At 44.1% G+C, this 18167-nt stretch overlaps 4 protein-coding genes across 4 annotated transcripts; all 4 read left to right on the plus strand.

Annotated features, from left to right (window-relative positions):
• Nucleotides 1–1465: 1465 nt before the first annotated feature.
• On the plus strand, nucleotides 1466–5316 carry LOC6630854 (membrane alanyl aminopeptidase). Its single transcript, XM_002053900.4, has 5 exons — nucleotides 1466–2125; nucleotides 2196–2360; nucleotides 2415–3131; nucleotides 3660–4781; nucleotides 4857–5316. The coding sequence occupies exons 1-5, from the start codon at nucleotides 1578–1580 to the stop codon at nucleotides 5149–5151; spliced, it is 2847 nt and encodes a 948-aa protein (XP_002053936.2). The 5' UTR covers nucleotides 1466–1577; the 3' UTR covers nucleotides 5152–5316.
• Nucleotides 5317–6512: 1196 nt separating this feature from the next.
• Nucleotides 6513–9940, plus strand: LOC116650851 (membrane alanyl aminopeptidase). Its single transcript, XM_032435712.2, has 6 exons — nucleotides 6513–7150; nucleotides 7214–7510; nucleotides 7866–8052; nucleotides 8122–8369; nucleotides 8428–9537; nucleotides 9610–9940. Exons 1-6 carry the CDS (start codon nucleotides 6513–6515, stop codon nucleotides 9902–9904), a joined length of 2775 nt encoding a protein of 924 aa, XP_032291603.1. The 3' UTR covers nucleotides 9905–9940.
• An 848-nt stretch (nucleotides 9941–10788) lies between these two features.
• LOC6630853 (membrane alanyl aminopeptidase-like) lies at nucleotides 10789–14273 on the plus strand. Its single transcript, XM_032436169.2, is given in 7 exon segments — nucleotides 10789–11427; nucleotides 11486–11779; nucleotides 11847–12033; nucleotides 12099–12346; nucleotides 12405–12837; nucleotides 12839–13488; nucleotides 13557–14273. Coding segments are annotated over 7 exon segments (2748 nt in total). The 5' UTR covers nucleotide 10789; the 3' UTR covers nucleotides 13855–14273.
• Nucleotides 14274–15024: 751 nt separating this feature from the next.
• Nucleotides 15025–18115, plus strand: LOC6630851 (membrane alanyl aminopeptidase). The gene is made up of 6 exons (XM_002053897.4): nucleotides 15025–15663; nucleotides 15722–16015; nucleotides 16083–16269; nucleotides 16335–16582; nucleotides 16641–17747; nucleotides 17816–18115. Exons 1-6 carry the CDS (start codon nucleotides 15026–15028, stop codon nucleotides 18108–18110), a joined length of 2769 nt encoding a protein of 922 aa, XP_002053933.2. The 5' UTR covers nucleotide 15025; the 3' UTR covers nucleotides 18111–18115.
• Nucleotides 18116–18167: the final 52 nt, after the last annotated feature.

Here is an 18167-nt window from a genome sequence, read left to right on the forward strand (position 1 = left end):
CGATAACGATAACGAACAATCGGCAATTGGCTTATCCATTCGTGACAAGCGCCATTTTCTATTTTTAATCAGCTGCTGACATTGAATTTAGGTTTTCGCTATTGAATGACATCTAAAATCCTATTTATATTTCGAATTCCATTAAGATTTATGTACAACATTATTTCGTGAAATGCATCGAATTCGAATTTGAAAAAATTTCCATAGTAAGCAGCATTTCTTTCCGAGTGGTCTAGACGCAGGCGATAGATTAGAAACAAACTCCATATCACCATTATTTTATTGGTCATAAAAACTACAATTCATAATATTATTTTATTAGACAAAATTGCATGTAATGCCTCTTATATTTTCAATTTATGATTGGAGCGATTAGATAAAGATTCGTTCATTTTATTTCAAGCAACTATCACTTACAGAGAAATATGTAAACATGTATGAACACACTTTAGGGTAAATAAGTTGCAAAGTGACTCATTTCAAATTCCTAATGTATGAATATAGTTTTTATTTTGTAATGATTAATACCCAAACTATATACTAAAATATAGAATATAATAATCGTATGGTATAAAATGCTTTAAAATATATAGTTAATTAAGAATAACATATACATGGCATATTTGATCGAAGATTAAGTTGAAGTGCCTGCTATCTGATCACAATGATATTTCTAGCACACCAGGATGAAAGGTAAAAATATATGTGCTAATAAAAGCATTATCTTTGCAAAGATTATTTATATACCCTGTTGTCGTAAATTGGACTTAAAAGAGAATCAAGTATATGCATATTTATAAAGAATTTTTGTTTTTATATATTTTTGTTAATGTTCTGATCGTTAGAACCATTTAAGTAAAGCGAGCATTGTTTGTCCATCTTTGACAGCTTCTATAACACATGTATATTAAGATTTGTTAATACCTAATTCTAATCTTTAAATATCAACAAGAGAACATTTTGCAGATAAAGCTTGCTATCTCTATTTCTTCAAAACTGGACTGGAATAGTATATCATTAATCAAGTAGTGAATACATAGGATCAGACATGTCTTCATTGCGAACATAGCATTTTACCAGCTCTTCTCACAGTTATTACTTTCCAATTTAATAGGTCCGAGGTATAAAAAGATTGTTCGATTAAACAGTTTTTCCCCAATTCGAAGATCTATGTGCTCTGAGTCATATCCGTTATGGCAACTGGATTAAAGTCCAGCATTAAATCTATCAATATATAACTGTCGGCCATGCTTAAGTTTTTAATTGGCAAATGCACACGGAGGGCGTAAATCAACGCCTGACTCTCTTATCGGAGCCTCATCGTAATCGTCATATAATCTATAAGCAATGCGCACTTATCTTGAGTCAAATAAAATGTTTTAAGGTTAGAGATAAATCGCTGTTATAGCCATTTAAAGGCTTCATATATAGTACCGTCGATTGGCAGCTGACTTTAGTTAAGTTTTCGAATCGCGTGCCGCAGGCTGTGCGAAAAATATTCTAGTCGTGACAAGAAGAATCGAAAGTAAGTGCCTAGCAATTGCATAACGTGTGGTGAAATAGTTGGACTATTAATTATGGGAACCGCTAATCGATGGAAAATCCCAATGTTTGCCCTGCGCTTGGCTGTCTTTTGGGCTGCCTGCCTGTGCGCTGTGCTCGCGGCGCCACGCCAGCAACTGGACCTGCAGCCACCGACCAGCTATGCCGCCGAAAACTCTGAGTACAGACTGCCGGAGATCATTAATCCCATTAACTATAACATATCGTTGCGCCCGTATTTGCTGGAAAGCGATGGCGACAAGCGTTTTACCTTTGACGGTGAGGTTTGGATTGAAATTGAGCCAGTGGTAAAAACAAAATATGTGGTGCTGCACTCGAAAAATTTGACCTATTCGCTCAGCGAATACTGGACCAAGCCGGCGACAGAGGGCGCCACAGTCACTCGCACAGCGCAGACCTTAGTGTCACAGAGCGATGAAACGGATGTTAGAAATCTGACTGTGACAGTGGATCTGGAGGCCAGTCAACGTTATATACTGCATTTCGTCTATACGGGTCTGATGCAGGATGATATGCATGGTTTCTATCGCAGCTACTATGTGAATGACAACAATGAGACCAAGTGGGTTTGATTCTGTTTGTTGCCAAGCTGGGAGGAGCTAATGTGGCTTGCTTTAATTTTCCTTTAACAGATGGCTGGGCTCCACACAGTTCCAGACAAATCATGCACGTCGCGCTTTTCCCAGCTTCGATGAGCCGCAGTTCAAGGCCACCTTCGATGTGACCCTGAAACGTCATCGCACCTTCACCTCGGTTAGTAATACCAGACAACTGTCCAGCACACCCACCGACAATAAGTAAGTTATGGGTGAATTCCTGAAGATGCTCTACTAACTATATTCCTAAACTAGCGAATACTATTTGGATGTGTATAATACCACGCCCAAAATGTCAACATATCTGCTGGCCTTTATCATCTCCGAGTTTACCGTACGCAAGGATGACCAGTTTGGTGTCCTGGCTCGTCCCGAGTTCTATCCGCAGACGCAATACAGCTTCAATGTGGGTCGTCTGATTCTGGAGGAGATGGGCACATACTTGAACTTGAGCTACTATACGCTGGGCAATGATAAAATGGATATGGCTGCCATACCCGATTTCTCAGCAGGCGCCATGGAGAACTGGGGTCTGCTCACCTACAGAGAGCGCAGCCTGCTGGTGGATGAGTCCGCCACGACGCTCTCTTCCCGCCAGTCAATTGCTGCAGTTGTCGCCCACGAACAGGCGCATATGTGGTTCGGTGATCTGGTTACCTGCAAATGGTGGAGCTACACCTGGCTGAATGAGGGCTTTGCACGTTACTTCCAATACTTTGGTACTGCCTTTGTCGAAACCGAATGGGAACTGGAGAAACAGTTTGTGGTCGATCAAATACAATCGGTAATGGCCATGGACTCCACCAATGCCACAAATCCCCTAAGCGATTTAGATACCTATACGCCAGCTCACCTGAGCCGCATGTTCAATAGCATCTCCTATAACAAGGGTGCCACCTTTATACGCATGATTGAGCATACCATGGGCTCTGAGAATTTCCGTAAATCGCTGCAGGAATATCTTGTCAAATAGTAAGTAAATTTTACAGTTGTTATACCATGTCTACATTTAAAATAGGTAAAGAGGGTGTAATAGACACAAGGAAGTATATATCCACTCACCTTGTATCTTGATCAGGGCGGCGAGTTTTTTAGTCTAACCTTCTGAGTCAACTTTCTAACGTTCTATCAAACTACAAGAGCTAGAGAATGAAATTGTACAACAATATACTTTTTCACGTTAGGCAAAACGAGTATAACCCATTTTCATAATATTTTTCAAGAGCTAAGAGCAAGGTATGTAGGTTCTCATTAATTATACATAGATCTAAAGTGTTGAACTTTTCTTGATACATCCTTTCCTATTTCTACCAAAAATTGGGGAAAAAAACACATTTTTAAAGCTAAAGCCTTGTAAAGGCAGTACAAATTTTATTAAGATCGGAATTCTTATAAAGGTAGCGCGATGTGGTACAGGGTAGTCGGGCTAGTCGGGCACTCCCAACTAGAGCACTCTTGCTTGTTTTGGCCACAGATAGTAATAGTTTTTGCCATCCACAGCCAATATCAGTCATCGGTGCCGGAGTATTTGCTGGGCGCCTGGCAGGCCAATTGGCCCAATGATCGATTCAACAGCAGCTCGGAGCACATCTTTTACAACTTTACCACCCAGGTGGGCTATCCACTGATCAATGCCAAGCTGAGCAGTGATGGCAAGAGTGTTGAGTTCAGTCAAAAGCGTTTCCTGCTTAAGGAAAACGATGGCGCAGATGCTAGTCTGACATACACGGTGCCCATTAGCTACACTACCAGCCTGGAGAAGAATTTTGCGGACACCAAGCCGAAGTTTGTGCTGGCAGCGAGCACGCCACATACAGTTACATTCACCAATGCAGTCACATGGGTGCTGGCCAACATTCAGGAGACAGGCTACTATCGTGTCAATTACACTGAGAGCAATTGGCATGCAATTCATGCCGCGCTCGCCAGCACCAACTGGAGCGATATACATGAGGTGAATCGCGCCCAGGTGGTTGACGATTTGCTCAATTTGGCCCGCGCTGGACATATTCTTTACGATCTGACACTGCAGGTGTTGGAGTATCTGGAAACGGAAACCAATTATATACCCTGGACAGCGGCGTTTAATGGTTTCAACTACTTGGCCATACGACTGGGCACAGACACCGCCCATTTCGGCAACTACATTCGGCAGCTGACCAACAAGGCCTATAACCAGCTGGGCTTTAATGAGACCTCTAATGACGACGCACTCGATATCTATTTGCGCACCAAGGTTCTGTCCTGGAGCTGTCGCTTTGGCAATGCCGATTGTATTAGCAAGGCACAGAGCCACTTCAAATCGCTGTCCACTGTGCCCAAGAACATACGCTCCGTGGTCTACTGTGTGGCGCTGCGCGAAGGCGGCAGCGCTGAGTTTGAGGCTTTGTATGAGAAATTCAAGACCGAGAAGGTGGCCACAGAGGAAACACTTTTGCAGAACTCATTCGGTTGTGTGAAACAAAACACGCTCATCGAACGTGTCTTCAATCTGACGGTGTCTGATGAGATTCGACGACAGGACAAATCCTCAGTGCTCAGCACCTTGTACACTGAGAACAACGAGAATGTTGGCCCCGTCTTCGAACTGGTCACCAAACGATTCGAGGAACTGGCCGTTGCGTAAGTAACCAGCTGACTTGCCAACCTATTTAGCATATCTAAATATCTTTCTTTTTTCTGCTTTGCCGCACTTAGCATGGGTGGCTACTCCTCGGTGGCCACAGTCATCTCCAACATTGCCGCACGCTTCACGGAGCAGTCGCAGTACGAGGAGCTGCAAAATTTCAATAACGCGAACAGCGCCAAGTTTGGAAGCTCGGCAGCCACATTACTAGCAGCCGAGGCGACCGTGAAGGAGAATCTGGAGTGGGCCACATCCAAGCTGGGCACATTCCGCACATATTTGGCCCAACGCAACGGCAGCGCCATGTTAAGCGGCTTCAGTCTGCTCACCCTGCTGCTGGTGGCCCTGGTCACGTTGCTGCGTTAAGGCCAAGATTAGCCAATTGCCAACTGCATTTGGGGTATTCGTCCAACAAAAAGTATTTGTACAATTACCGCCTGTTCAAGAGGCAATAAAGAAGCCAGATAAGATGGCTTTGAGTAAAACTACATTTATCGGCTAAAACTTACAATAAAAAATTTTACAATTTTATTTAATCTTTATGGAAGGGGACTCATGTTTTATAGTTTTCAATTTTACATTTGATCACACTCTGCAAATTATGCTGAATATTATTTTTGCTCTGCAACTAGGAACTACTTTCATTGGCTTTAAACTTCTTCAATACATTATAACTATAATTTTTGATCATTAGTTCATAAGAAACGTTGTTTATCTTAGTCTAATGTGAACATTAAGAATATATTTGGGGGAACAGGGAAATGTATAAAAAGTTAAAAAAGATCCGGAACACCATACCAAGGTCTTCAACCCAAAAGTTGCATCTAAAGCTCTTATAAGCTATTAGATACGCATGGAAAAAAGGTATGCCATCCATGATTTCAAGTCTATAACTCTTATAGTCTCATACGCATACACATACGGAGGGACATGAGTAGATCGACCCGGATGAGCAAAAATATGGGTTTGGAGACTCTTCCTTCTGCTTGCTCCATAGATTTGCACAAAACTATTATACCCATTACAAATATACTCTATAAAACTAATAATAATAATAATCGAACCAGTCAGTTAGCTTTTATACAAATTTATTTTTTTTTTATTATTAACAGCGATAAGACATATGAGTACAGTTAGGGGGACTTTCTTTAGATTATCAGCATCATCGAGAGAACATTTGATAAGGTTATATGAATAGGTTTATATATATGCTTATCTATTCTTATGTGCATAAACAATGTACGTCAATTTAGAAGTGTTTAGGTTTTACACTCAGTAAATTGCGCAATTATGCTAAAATATTCCATACAACAAGAAAACAGTCAAATCTCGTAATTCCATTCAAAACTGGTTAGCAAACCTTTTTAAAAGCAAACCGTGCTCAGATCGGTTAAGGAATGTACATATGTCAAATACAAGCAGTTAATGCTTGATATATATATATGGAAATTTGTTGTTATTAGTTGTTTACATGTAAATAGCCTTTTGTCAACAAATAGGTAGGCCTAGGGTTAAGAGTAGCATTTGTCTTACACTGTTTTGCGACAAGTACAACCCAAATAACTACAAGAACCACTTTGCTGTGCGGGGTGTGGCTAATCATCGCATCGACACCCATTGTCCGTGTTATCTAATCAACAAAAAAGCGACATCATCTGTGCTTGGCTGATTGTTTAGCATTTTTGTTTTAGCATGAGTATCTGCTCAGTATTGTACCTGCTCTCGGCATGAACAGTTTTGGACCGGGCAACTGGCTGCACGTCGGCCTTCTATCATTGATTGCCCTGTTTGCCGGCGTTGGTTGCGCTAACTATCGGCTGGAAGGCAACGTATTACCAACATTCTACAACCTGACCATAAGTCTGAGGGGCGATGCCAATAATCCAGGCACAACATTCGATGGCGAGGTGCAAATAACGCTGCACGCGGTGCAGACAGATGTGCAGCATATCACGCTGCACAAGGATGACATTGAAATAGCAGATGGTGCCTGGCTATATAATGATACTGGTGATCTATTGGAGGATATTGCGCAGAGCTCGCTTACCTATGACCAGCCAACACAGCAGCTGACTGTGCATCTGGCGCAGACATTGACCCTCAACAGGAACTACACGCTGCACTTTAAGTACATTGGACAAGTGCAGAGCGGCATGACGGGCCTGTATTCCGCCAGCTATGTGGAGCAGCAGACGGGCCAAACCAAGTGGATGCTCCTAACGCAGCTGCAGCGCATCAATGCACGCCTGGTCTTCCCCTGCTTTGACGAGCCCGCCTTCAAGGCCAGGTTCCAGTTGCACATTGGCCGGGCAGGCGGCGTGAATGCGACCAGTAATACGAAGCTAATCGAAACAATTGACGAGGGGTAAGTTACAAAATTGAAGATAATGCCCGAGCCTGCTTATACTTGATTAATTTTGAATTACAGCAACAATCGCTTTACGGATCACTTTGACGTGACGCCCCCAATGTCCACTTACCTATTGGCATTCATGGTCTCCGAGTACCGGGCACGTGGCAATATCAGCGAAATTGCAGTGATAACTCGGCCAGAAGACTATAACAAGACCGAGTTTAGTTACAATGTGGCCAAAAGTGTACTGGATGCCTACGGCGATCTGTTCCAGCACTCCTATAAGGATTTGGGCAACCAAATCCTGTTGCATGCGACCACGCCGCGCTTTCCACACAATGGCATGGAGAACTGGGGTCTCATTATTTACAAGTAAGTGCCAAGCCAGAGACCAACTAGAAGATACCACAGCGTCAAATAAGTCCATGAGTAATATCTATTTTTAAAAAGAAGGTAATCTGAATCTGTACTCCTCTCTTAAATAGATAAAGACAAGCCATCTATTATCTGTTACATTATCTAATATCATGGAAAACTTTTTTGCTTTTTGGCTATCAAGAGCTTCACTATCTCCTCGCATATCTGCAAAGCTGTATTAGACTATTTTATATGGAAACTTTAGGATCAATAGGTTCAAAATTAAGCACGATCATTTTAGCCATAGGTGCATTTAACCGTTTTTTCCTGCACCGCATCTTAATAATCAACATATGGCTTTACTTTTCAGAGATACCGTGCTGGAGCATGAGCCGTACTACACAGACGGCTGGAATGACAAGGAGCATACCATACGGATTCCGGCTCACGAGACATCGCACATGTGGTTCGGCAACAGCGTGACCTTTTCCTGGTGGAGTTACTTCTGGCTGAACGAGGCATTTGCACGCTATTACGAGTACTTCATGGCGCATCAGGTAAGCATATATATGGAAGAAATATCAGTTCAGATATATGCCACGCATACCACGCTCTTTTTGCAACAGCTGCACCCAGAGTATCAACTAGACGAGCAGTTTGTTGTACGCCAGCTTCAGTTGATCTTTGCAACCGATGCCAGGGCCAGCACCCAGCCGCTGACCAGCCCGGAGGCGAGCATACAAACACCTTCCCAAATCGGCTACAAATTCAGCAGCATTACCTACGCCAAGGGCGCCAGCATAGTTCGCATGTGGCGCAATGCTATGGGCGGTGCCAACTTTGATACGGCCATCCGTACATACCTCGAGCAGCAGTGAGTACTCGTTCCTTATATCTACACCCATAAATCTCATATCTCTTCTCTCGGTTAGTCACTTGGGTAACACAGAACCCAAAGATTTGTTTACACATCTCAAGACGAGCTGGCCAGCTGTCAATATAAGCTTAGATCAGTTTTTTTATGACTTCACCGAGCAGGTGGGCTTTCCAACGATCATGGTGAACATTAGCTGGGAGCACAGCACGATCACCTTGCGGCAACGTCGATTCCTGCTGAATCCAAGTGATGGCAGCGATGCTAATTTACGCTACACGGTGCCCATCACCTTTGCCACGAACTTGTCGCCCAACTTCCAGAATCTAACACCCTACACGTACTTCGATAAGTCTGTGGATTTTGTGCAGTTGAGTTTGCCTGAGCCCATTGACTGGATTGTGTTCAATCTAAAACAATCTAACTATTATCGCGTATACTATGAGCCATCGCTATTGAATCGCATCCAAGTGGCTCTAACGAAGAGCAACCACAGTGAGATCGCAGTCGAGAATCGTGCGGCAATCATTAATGACCTCTTCAACTTTGCATACATTGGAATGCTTGATTTCGCGGACATTTTTAAGTTCCTGGAGTATATGAGTGGGGAAGTCGATTATGTGCCCTGGTATGCGGCCTATGAGGGCATGGCACGCGTGGCCAAGCGCTTACCCACAGAGCATCTGTCCAATTTCGGCAAATATCTTGGCGATATCACAGCTTCGGTACAGAAAAGCCTCGGTGTCAGTTTAAGGGCTAACGACACGGTGTTGGATGTCTACAATCGCAACAAGCAGGTGGCCTGGCTCTGCAGATATCAGGACCAGAATTGCAACAGCAAGGTGCGCGAAAAGTTTGAAAGCAGCTCCGAACAGTTATCGCCAGACTATCGAGAGACGTTCTACTGTGCAGCCTCCAGATCGGGCAGCTATGCACGCATCTTGGAATACTATGCGAACGAAACCCATCCCACCGAGCGAGAACTTCTTTGGCGCGCTGCCAGTTGTACAAGAGATTATCGAACGCACTACCAAAAGGAGATCTTAGGTAACGCCAACAGCGTATCCCTTAAGATGGTTGGCCTGGCACAGCTGTACGAGCAGAATCCCGACATGATAACACAGATTTTCCTTACCGTAACTGAGAACATCACACAGTTGGCTACGGCGTAAGATCCTCAAAAGATTCCAACTAGAGTTTGTATTTATTTAAAAATAACATCCCACTCTATTAATTACAGCTTGGACAGCTGGCCGAAGACTGCCGAGGCGCTGGCCAGTATGTCGGACTACTTTACCACACGGACGCAGCAGCAGCTCTTCTCCACTTTCATTGATGAAAACCAAAACCTTTTTGGCAGCTCGGCGGAAACACTTACCGAAGCACTGTCCAACGTGGACAAGCATGTGAGTTGGACAGTGGAGAACTTGGGCAAGCTGATCGCCTTTTTGGGCCAGAGAAACAGCGCTGCTGGACTGACCTTGGTGTCGGCCTTGCTGGTGATGACCCCACTTTTGACTTTCCTGCTTGGATAGGAATGAAAATAAATCATTTTTATGTTCTATACCAAACACACAAGATCTTTTCATTCGACATTTTATAATTAAGCAATTATTGTATGTTTTTCGATTGTCTCTAGCTGGTTGACATAAATGTTATAGGCCCACGGTTTTGGTCCCTTTTAGTCCCTAGCATGTCGTGCAACTGAATTTCATGACGCCTTTAGTTCGCTGAAAGTAAAGAATTGTCAGCGTTAGGTCAAAGTTCTTCAAAAGCTTTTGCCTCGCACATCTACTTTAAGGAAACTCCAACATCCTTTCACAAATTTACTGTCGATGTTCCGATTGCTATATATATATATATATATATATATATATATATATATATATATATATATATATATACTATATATATATATATATATTTATTTTAATATATATATATATATATTTTAATCTGTGTAATCGAGCCAATTGCTTAATTTATTTATCGCCCTTATCCATATTCATATTTTTAATAATGACATATAAATGTTTAGTACCTATATCTCTGCATATAACTTAAGCTTCTAAGACAATACATACACCTCGATAAAAACGAATCGGCGAAATTCGTATAATTTAATCAGCCAACAAGGTGACAATATTATTTCTAAGTAACATCCGTTAGCATATATACATTGACGTAAATACTTATCAATTCTGATACTGACAACCGATTTGTAATCCTTCCCAAGATTGTAAGAAAACCGATTCACAGTTAGCAACCATGTGTCAAATTCAACTAGTTGGTCTATTGTTCATCGTGGCTCTGAATTTAATCTTATCTTTCAACAAAATCACCTATTATGCGGAAAAGAGTACGAGTCAACCTGATCAGAATTGACCGAAACAAAAATCAGTTTTGGAACCGCCTTCGACATGAACAGTTGTCGAATCCGAATTTGGCCCTTAATAGCTCTTCTCTTATTAGCCTGGATCGGGAGCAATGAGTGCGCCCTCAACTATCGGCTCGAAGGCAGCGTAGTGCCTATCTTCTATAACCTAACCATAGGTCTACGCGGCGATGCCGACAACCCTGGTACGCAGTTCGATGGCGAGGTCTTCATTACTTTGAAGGCGGTGCTGGCAGATGTGAAGGAAATCACGCTGCACAATGATATATCCATCAATATAGAAGAGTGCTCACTCTATGATGCTGCTGACCAGCTGGTGGAGAGTGGACTTAACGCTCGGCTGACGACTGAAGAGCAGACACAGCAGCTGACAGTGCCCCTGACGCAGTCCTTAGCTGTCGAGGCCAACTACACCTTGTACTTCAAGTATACCGGGAAAGTTCAGTCCGATACAGTGGGTCTTTTCTCCGCCAGCTATATAGACGAGGCTACGATGAAGACCAAATGGGTGCTATTGACTCAGATGCAACCCATCAACGCACGCCTGGTCTTTCCCTGCTTTGACGAACCCGCCCTCAAGGCCAAGTTCGAGGTGCATATTGGCCGACCAAGTGGTTTGAGCGTCGTCAGTAACACGGAATTAACCAGAACTACAGACGAGGGGTATGCTTCAACGGATAGTTCCTTCAGAGGATACATTTAAACCAATTTAAAATTGCAGGAATAATCGCTTTACGGATCACTTCAAGGTTACGCCCATCATGTCCACCTATCTGTTGGCTTTCGTGGTCTCCGAGTACCAGGCACGGGGCAACAGCTCGTTGTCCATATTAACCCGTCCGGCGTACTACAACTACACGGAGTTCAGCTACAGCGTGGCAGAGCGCGTGCTTCCCGCATTCGGTGAGATGTTCCAGCAATCTTATCAGCAGCTAGGGAACGAGCTGTTGCAGTATGCAACCACACCTCGTTTTCCCCACAACAGCATGGAGAACTGGGGCCTGGTCATATTCAAGTACGTTTAGCCAGGGACAAAGATAACGAACGCGGCTTAAGCTCATACAATTCCTTTAATGCTTCAGGGATAAGGTCGTCCTGGAACAGCCAGGCGTTACGGATGGCTGGACGCAGAAGGAGTTCACCATTCGCAACATAGTCCATGAGAACGCGCACATGTGGTTCGGCAACAGCGTCACATGCAAATGGTGGAGTTACATTTGGTTGCATGAGGGATTCGCCCGCTATTATGAATTCTTTATGGGACACGAGGTTGCCTTAGAGTCTATAAGCTTAGATATCAAAATGTCTTTAATATACCACAAATTTCGTTTTAGCTATACCCGGAATATCAGCTTGACCAGCAATTTCTTGTGCACAAGCTTCATAATGCCCTTTTGAGGGATTCTCAAAATTTCACACAGCCTATGACCAGCCCGTTAGGGAGCATCCTCACACCTGCGGATATTGACTACAAGTTCGACAAACTCACATTTGATAAGGCTGCTAGTGTCATCCGTATGTGGCGCATCGCAATGGGTGAGGAGCACTTTAATTTGGCCATCCAAGAATTCCTCCAGCATTAGTAAGTACAAATGCCTTAAATTAAGCCCAATATATCTTACTTGAATTTTCTTCACTAGCTACTTGAGCAGTACGTCGCCCACTGGCTTATATGTACTTCTCAACGATCACTGGCCTGTGCAGGAGAGCGTATTAAATCAATCCTATTACGACTTCACTATACAGGTGGGCTACCCACGGATCATAGTGAGCCTGAGTCTGAAAGACCATATGTTATCTTGGGAACAGCAACGCTTTCTGTTGAATGCCAGCGATGGTAGCGATCCCACACTGCGCTACACGGTGCCCATCACCTACACCACAAATCTGTCGCCCAATTTCCAAAATCTAACGCCCGCTTTTTACATAAAAAAATCAAATGATTACAACTACTGGTCGGACGAGCCCATTGACTGGGTTATCGTTAATCTAAAACAAGCCAACTACTACCGAGTTTTTTACAACGAACCGCTGCTTGGACGGATTCAAGTAGCCCTGACCAAGACTGAATCGTGCAGCGATTATTGACGATCTCTTCAACTTTGCCCTCGCTGGATTGATTGATTATGTGGAGGTCTTCGAGTTCATGGAGTACATGAGCACAGAAACCGAATATATACCCTGGTATGCGGCATATGTGGGTATGGAAAGGATAGCAAAGCGTTTGACCCCACAGCAGCTGCCCAACTTTAACAAGTATCTAAGTGATATCGCAGTTACGGTCCTCGATAAACTGGGTGTCGGTTGGACTTCCGGGGACAAGGTGTTGGATGTCTACAATCGCAACCAGCAGGTCGCCTGGCTCTGCAAGTACCAGAATTCCAACTGCACTAACCAGGTAAAGGAGTTATTTGAAGGCGGCATGGAAAAGCCATCTCCAGACTATCGGGAGACATTCTACTGCGCAGCCTCCAGATCTGGCGGATATTCTCGCATATTGGAATACTATGCAAAGGAAACTAACTATATAGACAGAGAGATATACTGGCGCGCCGCCAGCTGTACGAGGGACTATCGGACGCACTACCAGAACGAGATCTTGGGCAAGGGCAACAGCGTGGACCTGAAGATTGCTGGCCTGGCTCAGCTGTACGAGCAGAATCCCGACCTGGTGACGCCCATTTTCCAAATGATAACCGAGGACATCGCACAACTGGCTGAGGCGTAAGTTCTTTTGTAGCTTTAGTTTCTGGCACTTCCAAATTAGTTAGATAACACTTGATCAATTGCAGCTTGGAGAGCTGGCCGAAGACTGCCCAGGCGCTGAGCGACTTGACGGACTATTTCACCACGCGGGAGCAGCAGCAGCTGTTCTCGAACTTCTACAAGGAGAGTCAGACGCTGTTCGGCAGCTCCGCGGTCACACTTAGCCAGGCACTGGCCACGGTGGACTCGAATGTGCAATGGGCAGAGCAGCGCTTGGGCAAGCTGGTCAGCTTTCTGGCCCAGAGGAATGGAGCTGCTGGACTGACGTTGGTATCCTCTTTATTAATGATGATGTGCACACTTTGGAATTTGTGGCTTAAATAGTTTTAAAAGATTGTAATTCATTTGAAAAACATTATCAACTGTCTTTAAGCCTGTGGTTCGTAGATGTTGAGACCATAATAGATTTAACTTAAGTTCTTGCCCAATTTGTAATTGTTTTGGGGAGTTTTCTGGTCGATTTTTCCAGTACTTTGGTCCAGTACGTTCTACTGCGGCATTTCTTAAAGAAAAGTCTTCTTGTTTTCGCATTTTCTGGTGTCTAGCTGTCCCTGCAAAGCTTTGCTTTAAAATTTTCACTAATGTCTAGTGAGAATGTATGAATTCTTGGGGCATAAAGTTTTTCCACCTTCCCTCCTTTCCAACTTCTTACAGGTCAGTCCCTTCAGGCTATTGTAAGGCGGCAAGAAGGCGATTGGAATGTTTTCCTCACTTGCACGAAAAATGCCTTCTCCTGACTTTGATAGATAGATTTTGTTTTTAAACTGTCAGAGCTAAGTAGCTGAAATTTTCCGTTTCGTGTTCAAACTTATTTCCAAAGATCTATAAGAAGAATCATTAGATACGTGACGTGATAAGATAACTTCTAAAATTGGTAGCACAAACCCTTCCGCAGGCAAGGCCGGGCAATTCCGGTTAAATAAAACAAAAATACTTATACTTTCATTCATAATTAATTATATTCAGATCAATATCAAGCTTAACATGTACATATATGTATATATATCTTCATCTATATTTGTATATCAAGCTATATCGTAACTTAATATTTAGATATCCTTTACACTAGACGCGCCAAACAGCTTATGGTTCTATTCAAACACGCCCCCTATTGATTGAAAAACAAAAACATGAAAACAAACCATAATTCACCTTATCTAATCTTTTGACAAAGTGTATATGATTTCTAGTAAGGCAAATTAATCATATATACGTCTCAGCTGTAATGTTTTGCTTATCAATTCTGATAATTATAAAGCTAATCAATTTTCATAAATATATCTCGTATCAGTAGCTTGGAACCCCACAGATATCCCCCATTTATACCGATTCCCAGTTGGAAACAGCTATCTACTAATTATTATAGTCAACTAGTTGGCCGATTGCTCATCGTAGATCAGATTTTAATCTTATCTTCCTTTGTTGGAAAGATTTTCATAAGCCAATCTGAATAGAATTGACCGAAACAAAAATCAGTTTTGGAACCGCCTTCGATATGAACAGTTGTCGAATCCGAATTTGGCCCTTAATAGCACTTCTCTCATTAGCCTGGATCGGGAGCAATGAGTGTGCCCTCAACTATCGGCTCGAAGGCAGCGTAGTGCCTATCTTCTATAACCTAACCATAGGTCTACGCGGCGATGCCGACAACCCTGGTACGCAGTTCGATGGCGAGGTCTTCATTACTTTGAAGGCGGTGCTGGCAGATGTGAAGGAAATCACGCTGCACAAGGATATATCCATCAATATAGAAGAGTGCTCACTCTATGATGCTGCTGACCAGCTGGTGGAGAGTGGACTTAACGCTCGGCTGACGACTGAAGAGCAGACACAGCAGCTGACAGTGCCCCTGACGCAGTCCTTAGCTGTCGAGGCCAACTACACCTTGTACTTCAAGTATACCGGGAAAGTTCAGTCCGATACAGTGGGTCTTTTCTCCGCCAGCTATATAGACGAGGCTACGATGAAGACCAAATGGGTGCTATTGACTCAGATGCAACCCATCAACGCACGCCTGGTCTTTCCCTGCTTTGACGAACCCGCCCTCAAGGCCAAGTTCGAGGTGCATATTGGCCGACCAAGTGGTTTGAGCGTCGTCAGTAACACGGAATTAACCAGAACTACAGACGAGGGGTATGCTTCAACGGATAGTTCCTTCAGAGGATACATTTAAACCAATTTAAAATTGCAGGAATAATCGCTTTACGGATCACTTCAAGGTTACGCCCATCATGTCCACCTATCTGTTGGCTTTCGTGGTCTCCGAGTACCAGGCACGGGGCAACAGCTCGTTGTCCATATTAACCCGTCCGGCGTACTACAACTACACGGAGTTCAGCTACAGCGTGGCTGAGCGCGTTCTTCCCGCATTCGGTGAGCTGTTCCAGCAATCTTATCAGCAGCTAGGGAACGAGCTGTTGCAGTATGCAACCACACCTCGTTTTCCCCACAACAGCATGGAGAACTGGGGCCTGGTCATATTCAAGTAGGTTTAGCCAGGGACTAATATGACGAACGCGGCTTAAGCTCATACAATTCCTTTAATGCTTCAGGGATAAGGTCGTCCTGGAACAGCCAGGCGTTACGGATGGCTGGACGCAGAAGGAGTTCACCATTCGCAACATAGTCCATGAGAACGCGCACATGTGGTTCGGCAACAGCGTCACATGCAAATGGTGGAGTTACATTTGGTTGCATGAGGGATTCGCCCGCTATTATGAATTCTTTATGGGACACGAGGTTGCCTTAGAGTCTATAAGCTTAGATATCAAAATGTCTTTAATATACCACAAATTTCGTTTTAGCTATACCCGGAATATCAGCTTGACCAGCAATTTCTTGTGCACAAGCTTCATAATGCCCTTTTGAGGGATTCTCAAAATTTCACACAGCCTATGACCAGCCCGTTAGGGAGCATCCTCACACCTGCGGATATTGACTACAAGTTCGACAAACTCACATTTGATAAGGCTGCTAGTGTCATCCGTATGTGGCGCATCGCAATGGGTGAGGAGCACTTTAATTTGGCCATCCAAGAATTCCTTCAGCATTAGTAAGTACAAATGCCTTAAATCAAGCCCAATATATCTTACTTGAATTTTCTTCACTAGCTACTTGAGCAGTACGTCGCCCACTGGCTTATATGTACTTCTCAACGATCACTGGCCTGTGCAGGAGAGCGTATTAAATCAATCCTATTACGACTTCACTATACAGGTGGGCTACCCACGGATCATAGTGAGCCTGAATCTGAAAGACCATATGTTATCTTGGGAACAGCAACGCTTTCTGTTGAATGCCAGCGATGGTAGCGATCCCACACTGCGCTACACGGTGCCCATCACCTACACCACAAATCTGTCGCCCAATTTCCAAAATCTAACGCCTGCTTTTTACATAAAAAAATCAAATGATTACAACTACTGGTCGGACGAGCCCATTGACTGGGTTATCGTTAATCTAAAACAAGCCAACTACTACCGAGTTTTTTACAACGAACCGCTGCTTGGACGGATTCAAGTAGCCCTGACCAAGACTGAACATAGTGGAATCCCCGTCGAGAATCGTGCAGCGATTATTGACGATCTCTTCAACTTTGCCCTCGCTGGATTGATTGATTATGTGGAGGTCTTCGAGTTCATGGAGTACATGAGCACAGAAACCGAATATATACCCTGGTATGCGGCATATGTGGGTATGGAAAGGATAGCAAAGCGTTTGACCCCACAGCAGCTGCCCAACTTTAACAAGTATCTAAGTGATATCGCAGTTACGGTCCTCGATAAACTGGGTGTCGGTTGGACTTCCGGGGACAAGGTGTTGGATGTCTACAATCGCAACCAGCAGGTCGCCTGGCTCTGCAAGTACCAGAATTCCAACTGCACTAACCAGGTAAAGGAGTTATTTGAAGGCGGCATGGAAAAGCCATCTCCAGACTATCGGGAGACATTCTACTGCGCAGCCTCCAGATCTGGCGGATATTCTCGCATATTGGAATACTATGCAAAGGAAACTAACTATATAGACAGAGAGATATACTGGCGCGCCGCCAGCTGTACGAGGGACTATCGGACGCACTACCAGAACGAGATCTTGGGCAAGGGCAACAGCGTGGACCTGAAGATTGCTGGCCTGGCTCAGCTGTACGAGCAGAATCCCGACCTGGTGACGCCCATTTTCCAAATGATAACCGAGGACATCGCACAACTGGCTGAGGCGTAAGTTCTTTTGTAGCTTTAGTTTCTGGCACTTCCAAATTAGTTAGATAACACTTGATCAATTGCAGCTTGGAGAGCTGGCCGAAGACTGCCCAGGCGCTGAGCGACTTGACGGACTATTTCACCACGCGGGAGCAGCAGCAGCTGTTCTCGAACTTCTACAAGGAGAGTCAGACGCTGTTCGGCAGCTCCGCGGTCACACTTAGCCAGGCACTGGCCACGGTGGACTCGAATGTGCAATGGGCAGAGCAGCGCTTGGGCAAGCTGGTCAGCTTTCTGGCCCAGAGGAATGGAGCTGCTGGACTGACGATGCCGTTGATGATGATGATGTGGACGCTGGTCGGGTTTTTGCTTAAGCTGTGATTTGTGATTGGGAGTGGGGCAATAAATGAGCGTGAGGAGCGCGAGAGCAGCGCAGCG

This window comes from Drosophila virilis, chromosome 2, assembly GCF_030788295.1.
Source record: "Drosophila virilis strain 15010-1051.87 chromosome 2, Dvir_AGI_RSII-ME, whole genome shotgun sequence".
Classification (NCBI taxonomy): domain Eukaryota; kingdom Metazoa; phylum Arthropoda; class Insecta; order Diptera; family Drosophilidae; genus Drosophila; species Drosophila virilis.